Here is a 23780-nt window from a genome sequence, read left to right on the forward strand (position 1 = left end):
TCCCAAAAGTTGGATTTTAAGTCTATCTTAGAAATGGTTTTCATTGCATTCTTCTAGCTTTTAACCTTATAAGGAGCATGACTTTATCTTCAGCAGAAATAAGCAAACATAATAAAAGAGATACTGTCTTTTTGCTTTGTGAAGAATTATTCAAGAATCATTTTGTAATCCTAGCTAGAGACATTATTTATATGTGTAAAGTGATTTTGTTTTCTTTTCAGAGCACTTTCACATATATTAACTTCCTGGCTTTTCAGTAGCCTTCTGGGTGGATAGGGGAGATACTATTCTCATTTTCATTTCATTGAGTTGAAAACAAAGGCCCAGAGAGGGTTAGGTGATTCATTCAAGGTCTCTCAGAACAGTCATGCAGACCAAGAGCAGAAATCAAGTTTCTTGGTGCCTATTTGGTATTTCGTATGTATCTTATTTACAGTGCAACAATTTCTTAGTTCAGGTTTTGAAATGTGTTCCGTTTAATAGCATTCTTTTACAATTAAGTAAGGAGCAGCACCTGGTGATAGGTAACCTTTAAACAGAGTAGTGACTTTTATCTTTTTTTTTTTTTTTTTTTGAGAGGGGGTCTCGCTCTGTCATCTGGGCTGGAGTGCAGTGGCACGATCTTGACCTGCTGCAACCTCCACCTCCTGGGTTCAAGCAATTCCCCTGCCTCAGCCTCCTGGCCTCCTGAGTAGCTGGGAGTACAGGTGCACACCACCACACCTGGCTTTTTTTTTTTTTCTTTTTTTTTTTTTTTTTTAAATATTTAAGTAGAGACGGGGTTTCACCATGTTGGCCAGGATGGTCTCCATCTCCTGACCTCGTGTTCCACCCACCTTGGCTTTCCAAAGTTGCTGGGATTACAGGCGTGAGCCACTGTGTCCAGCCAACTTTTATCTATTTGATTTTTTGGTCTAATACTTGGCTTGGTATTCAAGGCAGTGAATTTTTATCTTATCCTTTTCTTATTCTAGCAGGCAACTTTGACCACCCTTTACTTTGTGGCCCTCTATATAAATGGCTAGCAGAACAAAATTTACTTGTGGTTTTCATGTGTATGTCTCATTGTTTTTTCTTTTTTTTTAATTTGTCAGCCTACTCCATGAATAGCACATAGTCAGTACTTAGGAACTACTGAATGAATGTGAGGCAAATTCTTAGAATGTTAGCTGCCTGGTATGTATTAATAGAATAATTCCTGTTTGTTCACCAGGAGGTTGTTATTGATCTAATGAGAAGATGCAGTATTTTCAGTGATCTAATAATTTATTTTATAATAGATGTGTCAAGCCCCTCCACTGCTGCAGCAAAAACAGGGGATACAAGGATGAGTGAGATGAACCAGTCTCTGCTCTAGATGTTCATAGAATAATCTGGGGCACAAAACATATACTCACAGATGCTCAGGTCAAACTACATACAAAGTACTGTTGAAATTATTGGCTTTGTCTAGGGGATTGGGGGACTTGAGCTGAATCAGAAAGGAGTTCAAATTTGCATTGGCACTCAAGCACAGAAATTTACATGTAGAGTTTAGCTAGGACTGCAAAAGAACATGGCATTTGAGAAGCTCAGTGACTAGAGTGTAGAATATGAGTTGGGTAACATTGGGAAATGAAGCTGATATTAGATTATAAGGATTTTAGGTTTCTTAGAAAATATTTAATCTTTATTCAGAAGAGGATGAAATAGTGCTTAAGTATTTAAAGCAAGGGATAGTATAATCAGATTTGTGTCATGAAAAGATAACTCTGGCAGCTTTGTCATGGACAGATTAGATGAGTGAGGATCCAGGGGCAGGCAGAGCAGTTAAGTGTTTATTGGGCCGGGCACAGTGGCTCACGCCTGTAATCCCAGCACTTTGGGAGACCGAGGCAGGAAGATCACTTGAGGTTGGGAGTTCAGGGACCAATCTGGGCAACATAGCAAGATTCATCTCTGTTAAAAAAAATAAAATGCTGGGTGAGGTGGCACATGCTGTAGTCCCAGCTACTTGGGAGGCTGAGGTGGGAGAATCGCTGGAGCCCAGGAGGTCGAGACTGCAGTGAGCCAAGTTGACACCATTGCACTCCAGCCTGGGCAATAGAGTGAGTCTCTGTCTTTTTTTTTTTTTTTAAAGAATATTTATGGAATTGTTCAGATAATAGATGGAATCCTTCCTGAAGCAGTAGTACACAAGTGATAGAGGTTATGATTAACTAGAAACTGTGAGGAAGTAGGAGGAGTCAGGAATCCCTCTGAGGATTCCAGCTAGGGTGATTAACAGACAGGGTATGCAAACCAGGGAGACTTGATGGGGGTAGATGTTGATAATAACTTTGCGTACACTGAGTCTGAAGCTTCTATATAAAACCAAGATGGAAATGTCAAGTGAGCAGCTGGAAATAATAGAATCAATGCTTTAAAAAACACAGTAACTGACTATATGGATTGGGAGCCATAACTCTATCTAGGAGGTAGCTAGAGCCGAGGCAGTAGTGGCGAGAGTAGTGGATAAGGAGAAGAGGGCCTCAGGACAGAATCTTAGGGAACCTCAGTTTCAGGGGCAGAAAGAAAAGAAAACTAACAAGGATCTTGAAAAGTCTTTGGAAACATAAGTAATGATAGCATTATAATACAACTCTTCATTTTTTTCTACACAGCTATTTTAAATACTACTGGAATTTTTCTGGTATGTCTTATTGAATTGCTGTTAGTGCTGTCCAAGGGTCAACTATCATTTTGGTTTTATTTCTTACTCTCCTTCCTTTATGTTCATTCTGTTAGCTCTTCCTCTATCTTCCTATGCAGAGTTGATAGGAAAAGCATGACCTCATGTATTCAGTGACATCAGGAAAATGTGAATTCTGTGATGTTCCTAATAGTAAAGGAATTCATAGTAGCCGAGGATTTAGTTTGGCATTCTGATACTGGAGTTTAGTATTCTAGATATAAATATCTTACTTCAAAGCATATTTTGTTATTATTTTTGAAGTCTTAAATTGTATATTAGAGAGTCATTGACACTGAAATTTTTGACAGTTTCACACATTGAGGAAGTGTGTTAAAGAATTTCTCCTAGCTTCTAAAATGGAAGTCTGATTGTATTCTCAGACTTTGCATAGTATTCATAGCTGATATTTTAGTTTTACATGTATTTGATAAATATAGAATAAATGCTGGCTATGTTCAAAACCAAAGTATTGCTAGAAAACTTGAGGAGTTACAAAAATGGATAACTGAAGCTGGATTAAAACATTTTATTTACAAAATGATTATGATTCTCCACTCCAACTCCCATCTCAAGTACAATTCAAATGAAAACAGTATTGAAATAAACTATAACATAACTGTAAGAAAATGCCATGGAGCTTTGATGTTTCTCATGCAGACTATGTTGATGCATGCTTGAAAATATTAAATGCTTTTCAGAAATGTGTTTTGGTGCTTTTGCTTCTCTGGTTCCCTAAGCACAAGCTTAGAATGCCTTTTGGATAATCCAGCACTCTCCTTGTCTTCAAAGGAGTTTGCAGTCTCCCGGGGAAGAAACCTACACAATTGAAATAGAATGAAAAAGAGGGCAGGGTCTGAAATGCTGAGCTCCCACTGAATACAGAACTACCAGTCTGAAAATTCCAAATACAATCATCAGACAGCACTATTATATCAAACCTAAAAGTCCCATCTCTGGGGTATGGTTCATTTAGAGAATTTTTTAAGGATCTGGGAGTTGGAGACCCAGCTGGTGTGAATCATTTATCATCACTAAAGATACTCAGGTATCAGTTGACTGTTTTCCATTTTGACTATGTGTCAAAGGGTCCTAGGTCCTTCCCAGTCATGTGTTTCTTAGATCTAATAACCAGAAGTCATTAGAATTATATAATTATAAATGATTTCCGACCTGTGATGGCTTGACAATTTTTTGACTTCATGATGGTGCAAAAGTGATGCTTATTTAGTATGCTCCTCAACTAATGATGGAATTGCATCCAGATAAACTCATCTTAAGTTGAAATGTGGGTTTATCTAGACATAACCCATCGTTAAGTTTAGGAGCATCTGTATTTGTTTTCTGTGACCTACTTGGTTTTCTTCCAACCCAGTGATGTGTTGGAGTTAGCATATACCGGCTTTCAAGAACCAACTGTGAAATTTTCACCAATTTTGTGAGCTGGTTGTAGATTATGGTCATTATTAAAAATTATATAAATTTACTAGTTAAGAATAGGAAAAGCAAAGGTCATAAATACTCAAAACTCATTACTCCTTAATTTGTTATGTTTCACTGTTATCTGTATTTTTGAGATTAGTTATGTCTGTTGTATCTGTATGGACATAATATATAATGGTTTGGTACGATGCATCTCTTTCTGCCTACATGTTCAGTGACATCTTATTGGTAGCTCAAAATTGGCCACGGTGGGAGAATTTATACCACCAGAATTGGCCAATACTATGAGTTGGGGCTGGACTTACTGTCTTGTTGATTGTTTAGACTTAAGAGAAAATGTTAATAATGCAGATTAAATTTAAAAGTCTGTTGTGTCCATATTCGTTACATTGTAAATAGCACCAAAAAGTGAGTCTTCTTCCACTGTCCCAAAGTTATTAACCATTTAGCAAAGAAGTCACTCACATAACTGACAAGTGAAGTTCTGAAGTCTCCATTGTATCACTTTCGGCTTTGACTTTAACATAAACGAAAATGTCAACCAGTATTCATGTTGGAACTAATCGTAAGTTGCATCCATTAGTGGCTTTGGAGTACAACAAAAATTAACAAGTTTTCTGTGAGAATCAGGTGACTAATTTACAATACACAACATTGTATATTCTATGATCTTTGTAAATTTTGTGTTTTGCATTCTTTATATCAGTAAAATTTAAATTTTTATGTCTGGGGTGTAGTGGTGGCTAGGTCAGGCAAGGTTCGGTCCCAGTAGCTCCGTGGCTGCTCTGCTCTGATCACCTGGTATCTACTGTGCCCTTGAAAAAAAAAAAGAAAAGAAAAAAATTATATTTGTATAAATGCATGATTGCTCACAGAGAGCTGGTTGTTAAGCACTTACCGGTACGTATCATTTCTAATAATGAACAAGTTCAAATAAAGCCTACTATATTAAATTCAGATATATAGGTTTATTTTCTCTTCCTTTTCTTGTTCTTTTTCCCTCATTTCCTGCTGTTCTTCCTGTTTCTCACTTTTAGCTCTTTTATTCTTAGTAATATGTACTATATTAAATTGAATAAGCCAGAAAACACCAGAATTTCCTTACCTATTATTAATCCATTTTCATACTGCTATGAAGAAATACCTGAGACTGCATAATTTATAAAGAAAAAGGAGTTTATTGGACTCACAGTTCCACTTGGCTAGGGAGGCCTCACAATCATGGTAGAAGGTGAAGGAGGAGCAGAGGCACATCTTACCTGTCGGCACCCAAGAGCATGTGCAGGGGAACCGCCCTTTGTAAAACCATCAGATCTCATGAGACTTATTGACTCTCATGAGAACAGCATGGGAAAAACCCGCCCCCATGATTCAGTTACCTCCCACCTGGTCCCTCCCATGACACATAGGGATTATGGGAGTTACAGTTCAAGATGAGATTTGGGTGGGGACACAGCCAAACCATATTCCTATGTTGTTTCTAACCATTACAGTGACCCACCAGCAAATGTTATTATTCCTCACTCTGCAGATTAGAAAACTGAGGTTAAGCCTCTTTTCTGTTGTCACACATCTCATAAGTGCCAGAGATGGTTGCCTCTTCCAGATCTATCTCCAAAGCCTCTGCTCTTTTGCAAATACTATACTGTTCTGAAGCTAGTTCTTATAAGCATATTAGGAAAAATTGAACTTATAGCAAAAGCTGTTTACTTTTAGAGCTGTTTATCCCAAGAACTATTTATTGTGCAGAAAATTACACTTTCACAAAACCTTTTTTTTTTTTGGTTATGCTTTGAGCTTATGTAAATGTTTTATACTTAATTTTATTTCTGTTCTCATAGCCTTGGTGGAGGACCAGATGATGCAAAAGAAATTATGAGACACAGTTTCTTTTCTGGAGTAAACTGGCAAGATGTATATGATAAAAAGGTAAGATATCTTTATGGCATAGTGTGTACATATTTTGGCTGCACTGCTAAAATGAATTTATAGCAAAAATATTTTAAGTGATTAAAAGTTAATGATGTAATGATACTTTCCATTTTACCGACATTTAAGTGATTACTGAACTTCTGTGCACAAAATTTTACTTATAATTTTGACTCCCTAAATGCCTCTTGAAATTTTACTCAACATGATCACAGAATTTATTTTTCTATTTTTTCCCATAATAATTTGTTAGTTTGCCTCTTGTTATTTCTTTAATTTTAAAAAAGATACCCAGTGTTATTTTTTCTTTAAGAAAACTAGTTAAAAATTTTTAATTTGCCCTTGTGTCTTTAATTTTAAAGTAAACACTTCAGATTCATTTATACAAATCTTTGTTTTAAAAGGAATTTAAAGAAATTTGTTTTAATATTTAATGAAGTAGTAAACACAATGTCTTATTTTGGACTTCTCTGTCATTTGAAACAGAACTTTATTGCCCACAAAATGAATACTGCTAGGCCAGGCATGGTGGCTCATGCCTGTAATCCCAGCACTTTGGAAGGCCTAGGTGGGAGGATCACTTGAGGCCAGGAGTTTGAGACCAGCATGGGCAACACAGTGAGACCCCATCTCTACAAGAAAAAAAAAAATCAGCTGGGCGTGGTGGCACACTCCTGAGGAGGCTGCTAAGGCAGGCAGGAGAATCGCTTGAGCCCAGGAGGTTGAGGCTGCAGTGAGCTATGATTACACCACTGTACTCCAGCCTGGATGACAGAGTGAGACCCAATCTCTTAAAAAAAAAAAAAAAAAAAAAAAACTACTAATTATGTATGTTTAGTTTTATTGTGATCTGCTTATTACTTGTTTTTATTTATTTATGTATTTTTTGAGGCAAGGTCTCTGTTGGCCAGGCTGGAGTGCAGTGGCATAATCACAGCTCAGCAGCCTCTACCTCTCACCTCAGCCTCCCAAGTAACTCGAACCTCAGGTGTGAGTCACCATACCTGCCTAATTTTTTGGTACTTTTTGTAGGTTTTGCCATGTTGCCCGGTATGGTATTGAATTCCTGGGCTCAAACAATCCTCCCTCCTTGGCCTCCCAAAGTGCTGGGATTACGTGAACCACTGCACCCACCCTTCTTGTTTTAAATACTGCAATTTTTGCTTCAGTTCAAGAGCGGGATATTATGTCTGTCCCCCGCTCCCCGCTTTTTTTTTTTTTATACTACCTCAGATACTGTTAGTACATTCATTGATTTTGATATTTTGATTTTCAGATGCTTATATAAAATTTTTACTATGAAATATTTTTCATTCAATAATTTACTCCAAATTTTTCTGTAATTTAGTTCATCCATTTCAGTGTATTCCAACATTTCATATTTTTCTCCGAAACATTTATTAGTCAACAACATTTATTTCAGGTCTGTTATGTGCCAGGTGTTCTTCTCTGTTAAGCCTTAAGGTAAAGACAGAATTAGGTCATATGAATCAGATGGGTTAGGAGGAAGTAACACAATATCATGTCTGTATTGTGTTATTGGTCACTGGGAGTATGGTGATTTTCTGTTTCTTGTAACTAGGAATTTAAAATAGGTGCCTCATGTTAGACACCTCTACTCGATTCAACTCACATATCTTGAGTTTCTTCTATGTGTAAAGTACCATGTTAAATACTGAATCCTTCACAACTTTGATGAGAAGCATTTGAGCAGTCTTAAATGTGCTAAATGTTTATTATCTTCTTATAGACAATTTTACATCCACTTTGTATCACTGAGGATGTTCCTTATGAGTTGCATGCATATATAGGAATGCCCCTAATGAGCTGTGTACTGTTTTCATCGTGTCAGTACACGACAAAAGAACCTGGAAGAGACGAGGGCTTGCTGTGTCTCCCAGAAATCATGCATGGTTTTATTTTTAATAAATAGCTAGTAATAAGCTACAACTAAATATCATCCCTTCTAGACACCCTCTTCTAGGAGGACTTACTCCAAAAAAAAGAAGAGGAAAAGAACCATTTCTTTAAGAGATGATGGTTGGGGTACCCATGTGGCCCTGTAAATTCAAAGAAAGGCCAAAATATGGACCTCCTTAGTCCTGTGAGGACAGTAAGATTAGCTACAGAGTTTCCTTATCTCAGTGTTCAGCTATTCATGTTAAATGAGAGTTTGGCCCCACCTGGAGAAAGCTCTGAGAGCCCAAGCAGTATACCGGTAAGGAAGCAAGGCCTATCCTATCTCGGCTCCACTGGGCTAGACACGCCCAGTGTAAAGGTGATAGTAAGACAGCCAGCAGCTACCATGTGGGAATGGAATTAGGGGAGCCAGCAGCTCTGGCAGGGAGGAGGAGCTGCCAAAACAACTTCTGATGACGTATGTAGATAAATTCCTTCAAGTTGTTATAATTATTTTTTTTAAATGGGTGCCACTTAATTTGAGCAAAAGTGTTAAATATCTTGCATAAAGAAGCACACCCAAAAAATGACTGTTTCTGTAAACAATAGATTGGTCGTGGATTGATGCCATCTACAGGCTTACTCACGGCATCTGTGTGACCCCCAAGGCTCTGGTGTTCTCTGCAGCCCCATACATACTTGAAGAAGCAACTTTATTATAGCAGCACTTTTAAATTTCAGTTTCTTTCTGAAAGGAAAATGTGATTGAGTCTATCTGGGTTTGTATCATATGACAAACACGAAATTAATTTTGAGAACCAGCCTGATGTTAGTAGCTGTTTTAATGAATTCAGTTAAAATTTCAGTGTTTCAGTAAATTACTAAATCATTTATAAAGTAAAACATTTTTATGGAGTCTTTATATCTTTAAAATGTGTAATTTATTGTAAAAGTCAATTAATTCCTAAGATCAGGGATTATTGTTACATTTTTATTAATAAGTTTTGGTAAATTTATTCTTATTAATTTATTATCACATAATTTTGGCTATTTTCTACTTATTGCTGCACATCAAGAGGTGATGGCACATCTAGAGATTCTGGCATCTGTTGAGGAGATCTGAATCTCTTTCTAGGCAAAGTAAAAAGTGAAGTAATCTGAATTACAAGTAGCATGATGTTCCACTCTAAAGAGCACAGTGTCAAAACATGAAAGAACAAAGTTGGATCCTGGTCCTGGATTTGCTTCTTGCTTTCTTTGTGGAAATGGACAGGTCATTTACTCATGCAAAAGATATGATTCTTTAAGTACCTTCAAGCTTTAAGATTCTCTAGCAGGGTGTTTTATAGCATGAATTTATCTAGATTAATGTCTATATAGATTTCTACATAAATTTTACACTCTGTCAGTCTGCTAAGATTTTGTGTGAGATTGTGTTGAATCTGTAGATAAATTTAGGGAGAGCTGACATCTTAACAATGAGTCTTCAGATCCATGAATGCAATTTATCTCCATTTATTTAAGTCATCTTTAATTTCTCTCAGTAATGTTTTGTAATTTTCAATGTTTAAGTCTTACACAAATTTTGTTAGGTTTATCCTTAAGTGTTTCATGTCTTCCAAGGGAAATGATATTTAGAATTTCATTTTCACTTTGTTTTGCTGCCACTATATAGAAATACAGTTGATTTTTTCATATTGACCTTTTCTCCTGCAGGCTTGCAAGAATTAGTTGTAGTAACCTTTTTTGTAGATTACTTACAGTTCTCTGCACAGACAATCATATCTTCTGTAAATAAAGTTTTACTTGATTTCTAATCTGTATGCATTTTCTTTCTTCTTTTGCCTTGCTGTATTGGCTAAGACCCTCATTATAATGTGAATAGTGGTAAGAGTGAGCATCCTGACTTTGTTTCTAGTCTTAGGGAGAAAAGCACCTTTCACCATTAAATATGATGTTAATGAGCACATCTAGCAGCCAGATCTGGGTTTCTAAGTATTATTCTCCAATAAAAGGAATCAAGGCTCCTTGAGGGCGTGACTGATTTCAGCGCTAGTATGGGGGAAGAAAAAAAGATGAGTCTGGAGAATTTTGTGATGTCAGAAAGTAAGGAGGGAGCCTTAAAAAAAAAAAAAAAAAAAAAAAAAAAAAAGCAAGACATAGAAAGTACCCAAACCTGAAGAGTCCTCTGGCGAAAGCTGAAACAATTTCAGTAATAAAATATATAGTGTTAGTTTATGACCCAAAGGATAAAATATGTAATCATGAGTCTATATTGCATAAATAAGTGATTGATTGTCTAAATAAATAAAGTGTTGAGAGGGACATGTCTTCCTTACAGATGAATTCCAATTAATGTAAAAGAGATGAGGAAAGTAGAAAATCACCATTAGAACTCCAGAGTGAAAATTGCTCATTCAGGATTCACCTATGAATGCTAAAATTAGTAAGCAAAAGTTTAGGAAAGAGGATATTTCCATACTCTCAAGATATCTCCCTGTGAATATTTATCATTTACAAAGGTAAAATGACTAACTTTACAGTGGAGAGATCTGGAAAACACAGTTTTAACCAAGTGATCACAGTTAACATCACCAGTAAGTAAGATACTGACTTCATGGAACCCTTGATAAGATGCTCTGAGAACGGCACATCACTTTTGAAGTGCTCTTCTCCAAGATGCATAACCTCAATATAATCATGAGGAAACCTGAAGAACTCACATGGCAGGACATTCCTCAAAATACCTGGCCTGATAACTTCAAAAGTGTCAACCTCGTGATAGACAAAGAATGATGATGGAGCTCTCATAGATTGGAGAGACTAAGGTGGCATGATGACTTAACTGCAATGTGGGATCCTGGGTTGGGTCCTGGACTAGGCAGGGGCATTGGTAGAAAAACTGGTGAAATCGAAATAAAGTTGGTAGTTTAGAAACTTAGTATTGTACTGATGTTAATTTCTTTGTTTTGATATTCATACTATGGCTTTATAAGGTACTAACATTAGAGGAAGGTGGGTAAAGGGTATATGGTAACTATGTGTACTATATTTTTGTAAGTCTTCTCTAAGCCCAGAATTATTTGAATATAATATATTATAAAAACATGATGTTAATATAGGTGTTTTACACCTCCTTTATCAGATTGAGGAAGTTCTAGACCTAGGTTACTGAGAGTTTTTAAAATCATGAATGGGTATTGAGTTTTATTAAAGCTTTTTCTGCACTTACTGCAATGATCATATGACTTTTCTCTTTTATGTCCTATTAAAATGGTGAATTAACACTGATTTTCCAAAGTTGAGTGAACCTTGCATTCCTGTTGAAAAACCCACTTGTTCATGATGTGTTATTATATATTGCTAGCATTGGTACATTGTATTTCTAAGGATATTTGCATCCTGAAGTCCTGAGTGATATTACTATGTCATCTGCTTTTCCTAAAATGTCTTTGTATAATTTTCACTTCAGGACCATGTTTGCTTTTTAAAAACAAAAGGAGAAGTACTTCTCCTTTCTCTTTGATTTTATAGAATTGTTTTTGTGGGATTTGTGTTATTTATTAACAAAATATTTGGTGGGATTTACCAGTGAAGCTCTCCCTGGACCTGGAGTTCTGTCTTTGTTGGTAAGTTCTTCACTGTGAATTCAATGTGTTTAATAGTTGCAGGGCTGCTGTGGTTATCTGTTGTTAATCAGATGGATTTTGCTCTTTGTGTCTTTCAGGGAGTTTGTCATCTAGTTAAGTTTCTCTCTAAGGACTGTCAGTCATGCTTTGCACATTTTGATGTGCTGTGTTTTTATTTCAAAAGAGGTTTAATTCCCCTTGTGATTCCTTCTTAAGGGTTATTTGTAAGTGTGTTGATTAATTTCCAATTTTCAAATATTTCCAATTTTCCGTAATTCCATAATTTCCAAATATATGGATTTTTTCAGTTATCTTTCTGTTACTGGTTCCTAGCTTAATTCTCTTATGGTTGGAGAACATTGTTTATATGATTTTAATTGTTTTACACTTTAGAAGATTTGTTTTATGGCCCAGAAAATGACTTATTTTGCTGTATATTCTATATACACTTGAAAGAATCTGTACATTGACCCTTGAACAGTGCGGGAGTTAGGGGCACCATGCTCAAAACCCAGTAACTTTTGACTCCCCAGAAACTTAACTACTAGTAGCCTACTGTTGACCAGAAGCCTTAATGAACAGTTGATTAACACATATTTGTATGTTATGTGTATTATATACTGTATTTTTATAATATAGTAAGCTACAGGAAAGGAATATTATTAATAAAATAAGGAAGACAAAATATATTTACTATTCATGAAGTGGAAGTGGATTATCATAAAGATCTTCCTCCTCATTGTCTTCATGGTAAGTAGGCTGAGGAGGAGTAGGAAGACGAGGGATTGGACTTGGCTGTCTCAAGAGGTGGTAGATGCAGAAGAAAATTCGGGTGTAAGTGGGCCTATGCAGTTCAAACTCATGTTGTTCAAGGGTCAGCTGTATTCTGCTTGTATTGCATAAATTGTTCTACTAGTGTTCATTAGGTCAAGACAGCTAGTAGTATTGTTCATGTCTTCTATATTCTTACTGATTTTCTGCCTACTTGTTCTATTGGTTTCTGAAAAAGGATTGTTGATATCGTCAACTGTAATCGTGAACTTTATCTTTTAGGTTTTGCCTCATGTATTTTGAAGCCCCATTGTTAGTTGCATACATATTTAGATTAAGGATTGTTTTCTTGGTGAATTTACCTCATCTTTTTTTTTTCTTTTTCTTTTTTTCTTTTTTAAGAGATGGGGGTCTTGCTATTTTATCCAGGTTGAATTTGAACTCCTGGGCTTAAGCAGTCCTCTTGCCTCTGCCTTTCGAGTAGCTGGGATTGCAGGCATACATCACTGCACTCATCTTTACCTCCTTATCCTTAGGAAATGTTCTTCTGTATAGACGGCAGCAATCTTTGTTTTGAAACCTACTTCATCTGATATTAATATAAGTACTCCACCTTTCTCTTGCTTTTGTGTAATATATCTTTTCCCGTCATTATACCTTTAACCTATGCCAATTATATGTAAGTGGATATTCTTTTAGACAGCATGTAGTCGATTCTTGTTTTTTTCTTATTCGTTAGAAACTATGACTTAATGTAATGTGTAGCCCATTTTCATTCAATGCACTTAATGACATAGTTGGGTTTAAATATATCATCTTGCTGTTTATTTTTTTCTTTGTTCCTTTTTTTTCTCTTTGCCTTCTTTTGGATTTGTTGAATATTTTATGGTTCCATTTTATCACTGCTATTGTCTCATTGTATGTCTGTTTTATTGTTTGGAGGTTGTTTCTAGAGTTTGCAGTACACATGTTTAACTTAGTCTGCCTTCAGTCATAACCAATTTACATACAATAGCGTATTTCTGTGTCCTCCTTCTATTCTTTAGGCTATTATTTTCTTACAGTTTACTTTCACATATGTTAATAAACACCACAATACATGGTAATGGTAATTAGATTTTGCTTTAGATAATTATATTTTAAAGTGGTCGAAAATGCTACACATTAACCATTATTAGCACTCTCCATTCCTTTATATAGACTATGCTTCTATCTGCCATCATTGTTTTCTTGATTTTCTTTACTATAAGGCTCCTTTAACTCCACTTCCACCTCCCTGGGTTTGGAAACCTTCATGGGAAAATGTGTTTGAAGGAATACAGGATTGGGAAATGAAGGAAATGTGACATTTCAGAATGGGAAAACAATGTGAGAAAAAAATAAAGTAATAACAAGAGAAGTGCATGAAGATACGCTGACTGGAGGAACTGGAATCTGTGGCGGATAGAATCTGGATGTAAACAGCGGACAGGTGGCCTGTGAATACAGTGCGGCTTCTTGAAAGCTGACCTCATATGTTTGCTTGATCTACTTACCAGAACTGTAGATGCTGAAGTAAGGAAATGACATGCGGTAATTGGATTTTTTTCAAGTTTTGTTGGAATAGACTCGTAGGGAGAAGAGTCTGGAAAAGGGAATCTCATTAAGAGACTACTGCAGTAATACAGTGTTAAGTGACAGAGCCCTTACTGAAGGAGAACATAGGCAACGAAGGGAAAGGAAGTGTGAATTCCACAGAAATTATAAAGAAATTGAGGATTCCTATTTTAAGTCTAGCAATACTTGGGAAAATACTGGGAGAAAGTTTAAGGAAGAGGATTATAGTTGGTTTTAGTAATTAATTTCAGATAGAGTTGTCTAATGGCTAGAAATATAGCACTAACTTTTGGGAGTGAGAATGGAAGTATGTATGTCTGGAAAATCAGAGTTTAATTAGAGCTGTGGAAATGATTAAGGAGGAGAGGGCTAAGGAAATGGATAGGAGAGAGGGAAGAGAAGATTTGAAAGGGAAGTCAGGAAGGAGGGAAGCAATGAGAATGTGGAAGGTTGGGATTGAGTGCTGGAAAATAGTCATGGTCAATAATGGAAGTTGGTTTGAGGACACATTTTTGCGAAGTGTATCAAGATCATTTGTGAAGCATCATGCCAAAGTTGAAGTGGAACTTTTCTGAGTCATGACTTTCTACTTTCTGGTTGAGATATTCAGCCTGAAGAGCTTGGTGATTGATGGCAGTTATGCAGAGGTTAATGATTGTAAGCTACTACTTTCACAAGTGAAGCAGGGCCAGAGGAGTAGAACAGATGCACCAATGGAAGAGAAATAAAAGGCTGAAAATAGGTTTCTATTTGATATTTTCCTTATCACAATCAAATAATGGCCCACTTTTAAACTTTGGGTCAAAGAAAGATGTGTTCCAAATATCTGCTAGACATTCTGATGGCTAAACCTTCTAATCAATGTCTTCTTTTGGTCATGAGGCTTGTACTTAGGATATAAAAACACAAACAGCTGTCAAAACCAGTGTTATTTCTGGCATGAAATGTATACAGGTAAAGCTTTAAAAGCCTTCAAATTGGGTTAGGAAATAGAACTAGATTTTCCTTACAAAATCTCACCTAGAATAAAATTACACAGCAAACTGGAAAAAATAATGAGGAGAAGCTTAATCAAATGACACAAAAAGTAAACGGAGGCAACAATAATAATTTGGGGCTAAGTAGATTTCAGATATTAAATATGATAAGTAGATCATTTGTAGCATAAATGAGGAAACGTATTTATTTGCACCAAGTAACAGCATCTACATGCACAAAACAAACACTATTAAAAATGCAAGAATTAACTCAAGATGAATTGGAGACATAAGACCTGAAACCATAAAAAATTCTAGAAGAACACCTGTGAAAAATTCTTCCGGAGATTTACCGAGGCAAAGAATTCGTGACTGAAGTCCCCAAAAGCAAATACAGTGAAAACAAAAATAAATAAATGGGGCTTAATTAAACTCACAAGCTTCTCCACGGCAAAAGAAATCATCAACAAAGTAAATAGACAGCTTACAAATTGGGAGGAAATATTTGCAAACTTTACTTCTGAAAAAGTACTAATACCCAGAATCTATAAGGAACTCAAATCAGCAAGAAAAATGTCAAATAATTCCATTAAAAAGTGGGCAAGCAACGTGAATACACATTTCTCGAAAGAAGATACATGCAAGTGGTCTGTAAACATAGGAAAAAATGTTCAGCATCCCTACAAATCCTCAGGAAACTACAAAATAAAACCACAGGGAGATACTATTTTATCCCATTCAGAATGGTCATTTTTAAAAAGTCAAAAAACAATAGATGTTAATGTAGACGCAGTAAAAATAGAATGATTACATGCTGTTGGTGGGAATGTAAATTAATACAACCTCTATGGAAAACAGTATGGAGATTTCTCAAAGAACTACTAGTAGACGTACCGTTCGATCCAGGAATTCCACTAGTAGGTATCTACGCAAAGGAAAGGAAGTCATTCTATACAAAAGGATACATGTACTCATATGTTTATTGCAGCACAATTCACAATTGCAAAGATAGGGAATCAGCCTAAGTCCTCGTCAACCAGTGAGTGGATAAAGGAAATGGAATGCACACACACAAACACACCTTGGAATACCACTAGCCATAAAAAAGAACAAAATAATGTATTTTGCAGCACTTAGATGGAACTGAAGGCCATTATCCTAAATGAGGTAACTCAGGATCAGAAAATCAAGTACTGCATGTTCTCACTTAGAAGTTGGAGCTAAGCTATGTGTATGCAGAGGTCTACAGAGTAGTAGAGTGGACACTGGAGACTCAGAATGAGGGGAGGATGGAAGAGGGAGGTGAGGGATGAAAAGTCACCTGTTGGGTACAACGTACACTATTTGGGTGGTAGGTACACTAAAGCCCAGAGTTGACCACTATACAATTCATCCATGTAACTAAAAACCACTGTACCCCTAAAGCTATTGAAATTTTTAAAACATATTAAAAATTTTAATGCAAGGGAGCAGATAGAAATACACTTATTTAACATGTCTAGAGGTTTATCAGTTCATTGATATTTATAGAGATCTGGCTTTTGCTTTTGTTAGTTTTTCTCCACTGATTTTCTGTTCTCAGTTTCATTGATTTCTGCTCTAATTTTAATTATATCTTTTCTTCTCCTTACTTTGGATTTAATTTGCTCTTTTTCTAGTTTTCTAACCTGAAAGCTTAGATTATTTGTTTTAGATCTTTTCTAATTTGTGCATTCAATGCTATAAATTTTCCTCTAAGCATTAAAATAACTGTATCTCACAAATTTTGATGTTTTATTTTTTTAGTTAGAAATAGTATTAAGTTTTATTGAATTATTTAATATGTATGTTGTTTAGAAATGTGTTCTTTAGTCTACAGGTATTTTGGAGCTTTCCAGCTATCTTTCTGTTACTGATTTCCAGTTTAATTTCACTGTGGTCTGAGACCATACTTCTATATGATTTTTTAAAATTTGTTAAAGGTGCATTTTATGGCCCAGAACATGGTCTATCATGATGAATGTTCTGTGTGAGAAGGGTTGTGTATTCTGCTTTTCTTGGATAAAATACTCCACAAATGTTGATATTAAATCCAGCTGATTGATGGTGCTGTCTAGTTCAGTTATGTCCTTAACTGACTGGGGAGACATGTTGATGTGTCCAACTATAATAGTAGTGTCATCTGTTTCTCCTTCCAGTTCTATCAGTTTTTGCCTCACATATTTTAATTCTGTTGCTAGACACATACACATTAAGAACTATTATGTTCTCTTGGAGAATTGGCCCAGATACCATTATGTAATGCCCCTCTTTATCTCTGATAGTTTTCCTTGCCCTACTTTGTCTTAAATTAATATAGCTCCTCCCACTTTCTTTAAATTACTGTGTGTGCCTATCTTTTTCCATCCCTTTACTTTTTATCTACCACTGTCTTTATTTTGAAAGTGGGTTTCTTGTAGACCATATAGTTAGATCTTGTTTTTTTTAATCTACTCTGACAGTCTCTGTCTTTTAGCTGATGTCTTTAGACTACTGACATTAAAAATGATGATTGATACAGTTGGATTAATATCTACCATATTTCTTACAGGTTTTTATTCATTGCCCTTGCTGTTTCTTTGTGTGTGTGTATCCCATTTTATTCTGCCTTCTCTGGTTTAATTGAGCATTGTATAAGACAACATTTTTCCCTCTCATAGCATATTAATTGAGTAAATTATACTTTTTTAACTGTTTTTAACTGCCAGCCCTTGAGTTTGAAGTATACATTTATAACTAATTGAAGTCCTCTTTTAAATAGCACCATAACATTACACAGATAGTACAAGTGCCATACAACAGTATTCCCTGATCCTCCTGCCTATCCCTTATAACACTGCTGTCATAAATTTCACTTACCCATGAGCTGTAATCAAAAAATACATTGTTGCTATCATTATTTTGAGCAAACTGTTATCTTAGATTAAGAATAGTAAGAACGGAATTTTATGTTACTTTTATTTATTCCTTTTCTAATATTCTTCTTTTCTTCACATAGATACAAATTTGTAACCTATATTATTTTCCTTTTTTTTTTTTTTGGAGACAGAGTCTTGCTCTGTTGCCCAGGCTGGAGTATTCAGCTCACTTCAACCTCAAACTCCTGGACTCAAGCGACCCTCTCACCTCAGCCTCCCACAGAGCTGAGACTGAAAGCATAGGCCACCACGCATGGCTTATTTTGTTTATTTTTTTGTAGAGACAAGGTCTCACTCACTATGTTGCCCAAGCTGGTCTTGAACTCCTGGGCTTATGGGATCCTCCCACCTTGGCCTTCCAAAGTGCTGATATTATAGATGTGAGCCACCACACCTGGCCTATATTCCTTCTTTTTGATAAAGTTCTTTTGACATTTCCCTCAGGGCAGTCTACTGGCAACAGATTGTCTCAGTTTTTGTCTGAGAAATTATGTGTTTTTCCTTGACTTTTGAAGGATGATTTTGCTGGATATAGAATTCTAAGTTTGGTGGGTTTTTCTTTAAATGCTTTTAAGTATTTCACTCCACTTTAGTCTTGTTTGCATGATTTCTAAAGAGAAATCCAATTTAATTCTTTGTTTCTTTTTAAGGTTGTTTGTTGTTGTTTTCTGGCTTCTTTCAAGATTTTATCTCGTCTCGGATTTTTCTGCAGTTCAAATAATGATAGATCTGGGTGTAGACTTCAGGTATTTATGTTTGCTTTTTCTTTCTTTCTTTTTTTTTTAGACAGAGTCTCAGTCTGTCAACCAGGCTGGAGTGCAGTGGCGTGATCTCGGCTCACTACAACCTCCGCCTCCCGGGTTCAAGCGACTCACTGCCTCAGCCTTCTGAGTAGCTGGGATTACAGGCACCTGCCACCAAGCCCGGCTAATTTTTGTATTTTTTTAGTAGAGGCGGGATTTCACCATGTTGGCCAGGCTGGTCTTGAACTCCTGACCTCATGATCCTCCCACCTCGGCCTCCCAAAGTGCTGGGATTACAGGTGTGAACCATTGCCCCTAGCCTGTGTTTGCTTTTCTCTGAGCTTCCTGGATCTATGATTTGGAGACTGTCATTAATTTTGAAAAATCATCCTGAGTCATTACTGCTTGAAATATTTTCTCAGTTCCTTTCTCTCTTCTTATTTTGATATTTTCATTGCAAATGTATTTTGCCTTTTATAACTATCCTGAAGTTTCTGAATGTTCTGCCTTTTCATTCTTTTCTTCTGTTTGTGTTTCATTTTTGGAAATTTATATTGATAATTTTTCAGGCTCACCGATTGTTTCTTTGGCCATGTTCAGTCTATTTAAATAAGTCCTTCAAAGGCATTCTTAATTTCTGTTGTGATTTTTTTATTTCTAGCATTCCCTTTTTTATTCCTTCTTAGAGTTTCCATAACTCTACCTACATTACCCATTTGTTTTTACATGTAGTCCACTTTTTTCCATTAAAACCCTTAGTATATTGATCATAGATGCTGTAAATTCATAGTCTAATAATTCCGTATCTGTATCTGGTTCTGATGCTTGCGCTTTAAACTTTCTTCTTTTTGTCTTTTAGTATGCTATGTAAGTTTTGGTTGAACATGTACATAAGTACTGGGTGAAAGACAGTGACGTAAATAACCCTCCAGTGGAGGTTTTATATGTCTTTGGATAGTTTAGCCAGCTCAACTAACTTACTAATTTTAGTACCCTTTTTTGTTTTTTAATTTAAGGATATAGTCTGCAGAGATGATTATTTCATCTATTTCCACTCTGAGTTTTATTGTATTTTTTTTTAACCTTATTACACTGATCAGGATTACCGGAACCATGCTATTTCAAAATGGTGAGATTAAACATTGCATCCCCCATTGAGTATTACATTAGTTGTAGGTTTTTAATACATGCCATCTCTTGGGTTGACAAAATTTTCCAATATTCCCTTTTTCTTGAGCACTTTTATTATGAATGGATTCTGGATTTGTATTTATGTTTATTTCTATTTTAATTGGTTAATACAGCATATCACATTGATTTTTTTTTTTTTTTTTTTTTTTTTTTTTTTTTTTTTTTTTTTGAGACAGAGTCTGGCTCTGCCGCCCAGGCTGGAGTGCAGTGGCCGGATCTCAGCTCACTGCAAGCTCCGCCTCCCGGGTTCACGCCATTCTCCTGCCTCAGCCTCCCGAGTAGCTGGGACTACAGGCGCCGCCACCGCGCCCGGCTAGTTTTTTGTATTTTAGTAGAGACGGGGTTTCACCGTGTTAGCCAGGATGGTCTCGATCTCCTGACCTCGTGATCCGCCCGTCTCGGCCTCCCAAAGTGCTGGGATGACAGGCGTGAGCCACCGCGCCCGGCCTGATTTTTTAGTATTACATTAATCTTGCATATCTAGAAGAAAACAGTCCCAGAATATTACCTTTTTTATATATTGCTAAATTTGATTTGTTAATATTTTGAGGATTTTGCATCTATATTCATTAGAGATGCTGGGTTATACTTTTCTTATACGTCTGATTTTAGAATCACAAGAATGCTGGACACATAAAACGAGTAGTGTTCCCTTCTCTTCTGTTTTATGGAAGAGATTGCATAGAATTGATGTATTTCTTCTTTAAATGTTTGACAGAATTCTCCTGTGAGGCCTTCTGGGCCAGAACTAAAGAAAGTCAGTTTCTTTAATGGATATAGGGTAATTATAGTTATCCTTTTTTTTTTTTTTTAAATGAGATTTGGTAGTCTGTGTGTAGTTCAAGGAATTTGAAATTTTATATCATTGTTGGATTTATTGGAATTAAGTGATTTTATTATTTTCAAAGAACTAGACTTTATGTTCATTTATTTTTGTTTCTGTTTTATTTTTGTTTTTTCTATATTTTCTGCTTTTTATTTATTTATTTTTGTTTATTAAGTTGTATTCATGATTTGAATTCTTTCTTTTATGATAGAGTCATATGGTGCTATGTATGTACCTCCCAACACTGCTTTATCTGCATCCTGTAAATTTTGGTATGTTGTATTTTGATTCAACTTTATTTCAAAATGCTTAAAATTTATTGATTTATTTAAGAGGTGGGCAGATCATGAGGTCAGGAGATCGAGACCATCCTGGCTAACACATTGAAACCCATCTCTACTAAAAATACAAAAAATTAGCCAGGCGTGGTGGCAGGCGCCTGTAGTCCCAGCTACTCTGGGAGGCTGAGGCAAGAGAATAGCATGAACCTGGAAGGCGGAGCTTGCAGTGAGCCGAGATGGCACCACTGCACTCCAGCCTGGGTGACAGAGCGAGACTCCATTTCAAATATATATAGAGAGAGAGTTTATATTGTTGAATCATATGCACTTGAAGAGAATGGGTACTTTGTTTTTGTGTAGAATATTCTATAAATGTCACTGATAGAATTGGCTGGTTAATAGTGTTAAGTCTTCTGCATCCTTACTGATAGCTTAGTGGCTTGCTCTTATGAGTTACCAAGAGAGAAGCGAAACCTTCAACTATAATTATGGTGTTGACTATTTCTGTTTATAGTTCTATCAGTTTCGACATTTTTTTAGTTCCATGTTTAGATATATCAAAATTGTAGTATTATTATATCTTTTTGGTAGTTTTACCTCTTCATTATTTTGATTAACCAATTTATTGGTGTAAAGATTACAACGGAAATAAATGAAATCTATAATTGAAAAGCAATGGAGAATAGTGACTGAAACCAAAAGTTGGTTATTTGAAAAAATCAACAAAACTGGCAAAACTTTAAATGGATTGACTAAGGAGGAAAAAGAGAAAAATAAAATACTGAATCAGAAATGAAAAAAAGGATATTACTACTGACTTTAGAGAAATAGAAAGGGTTATAAGAGAATACTCTGAAGAACCATATGCCACCAAGCTGAGTAACCTAGATGAAATGGACACATTTCTGGAAATAACGCAAATCACCAAAAAGACTTAAGAATAAATTGAAAATCCAAATAGACCCCATAACTCTTAAAGAAATCAAATCACTAATCACAAACCTCCCAGCAAAGAAAAGCCCAGGGCCGGATGGCTTTACTGGGGAAGTCTGTTCAACACTTAAAGAAAAATTAATGCCAGTTCTTCTCAAACTCTTCCAAAAATTTGAAGAGGAGTGAACACTCTCTCACTTGCTCTGTGAAGGGAGCATTATCCTGATGTCAAAACTGGAGGCATTTTAAGAAAAGAAAACTACAGACCAATGTCCCTAATGAATACAGATGCAAACTTTCTTAACAAAATACTAGCAAACCATTCAGCAGTGTAATTAAAGGATTGTACACCTTAACCAAGTAGATTTATTCCAGGAATGCAAGGATGTTTCAACGTATAAAAATTAATCAGTGTAATGTCCCACATTAATAGAATGAAGGAGAAAACCTGCATGATCATTTCAACTGATGGGCAGCATTTAACAAAATTCAACACTGGTTTATGATAAACACACACACACACACACACACACACAAAACTAGGAATAGAAGGAAACTGCCACAACATGATAAAGGTCATATATTAAAAACTCTTGGAAAGACTGTCCTTTAAGGGATCATTTCAATAGTTTGGAAAACCCTCAGCTCACATTATATTCATTGGTGAAAGACTGAAAGTTTTTCCCCTGAGATAAGGAAGAAAAGAAAGATACCTACTTTTAACACTTCTGTTTAATGTGACACTGGAAGCTGTAGCCAGAGGAGTTAAATAAGAGAAATAAAAAGCAATAAAATTTGAAAGGAGGAAATAAAACTACCCCTACTAATAGGTGACATGATCTTGTATGTAGAAAACCCTAAAACATACACACACACACACACACCACACTTGTGCTCTCTTAGAATTAATACATTCAGTAAAGTTCCAGGATGCAAAAGCAAGCTAGAAAATACATTGTATTTCTATATACTAGCTATCAACAATGTAAAAAGGAACTTAGGAAGATCAGTTTCATTCAAAATAGCATCAAAAAATGTCTTGGGAATAAATTTAACCCAGGAGGCACAAGACTTGTACACTGCCAACTATGAAACATTACTGAAAGAAATGAAAGAAGACATAAATGACTGGAAAGCCATCTCATGTTTATATATTGGATATTTAATATTAAGATGAGAGTACTCAAAATGATAATACAGACTCAGTGCAGTTTTTTCTTATGGTAGAATATTATTCAAGAATAAAAAAAGTAACTCAAATTTATAAGTATCAATATTGATAAATCTCAAAAAACAAACACAGAAAAACAGATTACTGAGGATATTTACATAATACCATACTACAAAACTGAAAATGCATTGTACAAAACCATAAAAGCATTGTATTTATGCCAAATATATATATGGGAGAAAAGTATAAAAACTTGCATGCAAATGATATGAAGTAACTTCAGGACAATATTTGCTTGAATCATAGGTGATTGCCATTCTCACAGGTTAAAATGGTTGAACATTTCCAGGTGCAGTGACTCATTCCTGTGATCCCAGCATTTTGGGAGGCCAAGGTAGGAAGTTTCCTTGAGCCCAGGAGTTCAAGACCAATGGCAAAACCCCACCTTTACTAAAAATCACAAAAAATTAGCTGGGCATGGTGGTGCAAGACTGTAGTCTCAGCCATTCAGGAGGCTGAGGTGGGAGGATCAGTTGAGCCTAGGAGATCAAGGCTGCAATGATCTGTGATCACGCTACTGCCTCTCCAGCTTGGGTGACAGAATGAGGCCTCGTCTCAAAAAATAGATAGATAGATAGATAGATAGATAGATAGATAGATAGATAGATAGAACATCAATGAGTAGGAAGAAATCGGTATTTAGCAGTAACTATTTTACATCTGAAAAAAACATGTTTGAAAATAC

At 35.8% G+C, this 23780-nt stretch overlaps 1 protein-coding gene across 1 annotated transcript in view; it reads left to right on the forward strand.

The window, feature by feature from the left end:
- The window catches only part of AKT3 (AKT serine/threonine kinase 3), a gene marked incomplete at its 5' end in the record, with an annotated part of 108891 nt that extends 99888 nt beyond the window's left edge, over positions 1-9003 (forward strand). Inside the window, 2 exons of the mRNA XM_017847768.1 lie at positions 5995-6082; positions 8591-9003. Of these exons, the coding sequence (XP_017703257.1) occupies positions 5995-6082; positions 8591-8641 (139 nt within the window). The remainder of the gene's footprint in view (positions 1-5994; positions 6083-8590) is intronic.
- Between the last annotated feature and the right edge of the window lie 14777 nt (positions 9004-23780).

This window comes from Rhinopithecus bieti, unplaced genomic scaffold (genome assembly GCF_001698545.2).
Source record: "Rhinopithecus bieti isolate Rb0 unplaced genomic scaffold, ASM169854v2 scaffold_28016, whole genome shotgun sequence".
NCBI lineage: Eukaryota > Metazoa > Chordata > Mammalia > Primates > Cercopithecidae > Rhinopithecus > Rhinopithecus bieti.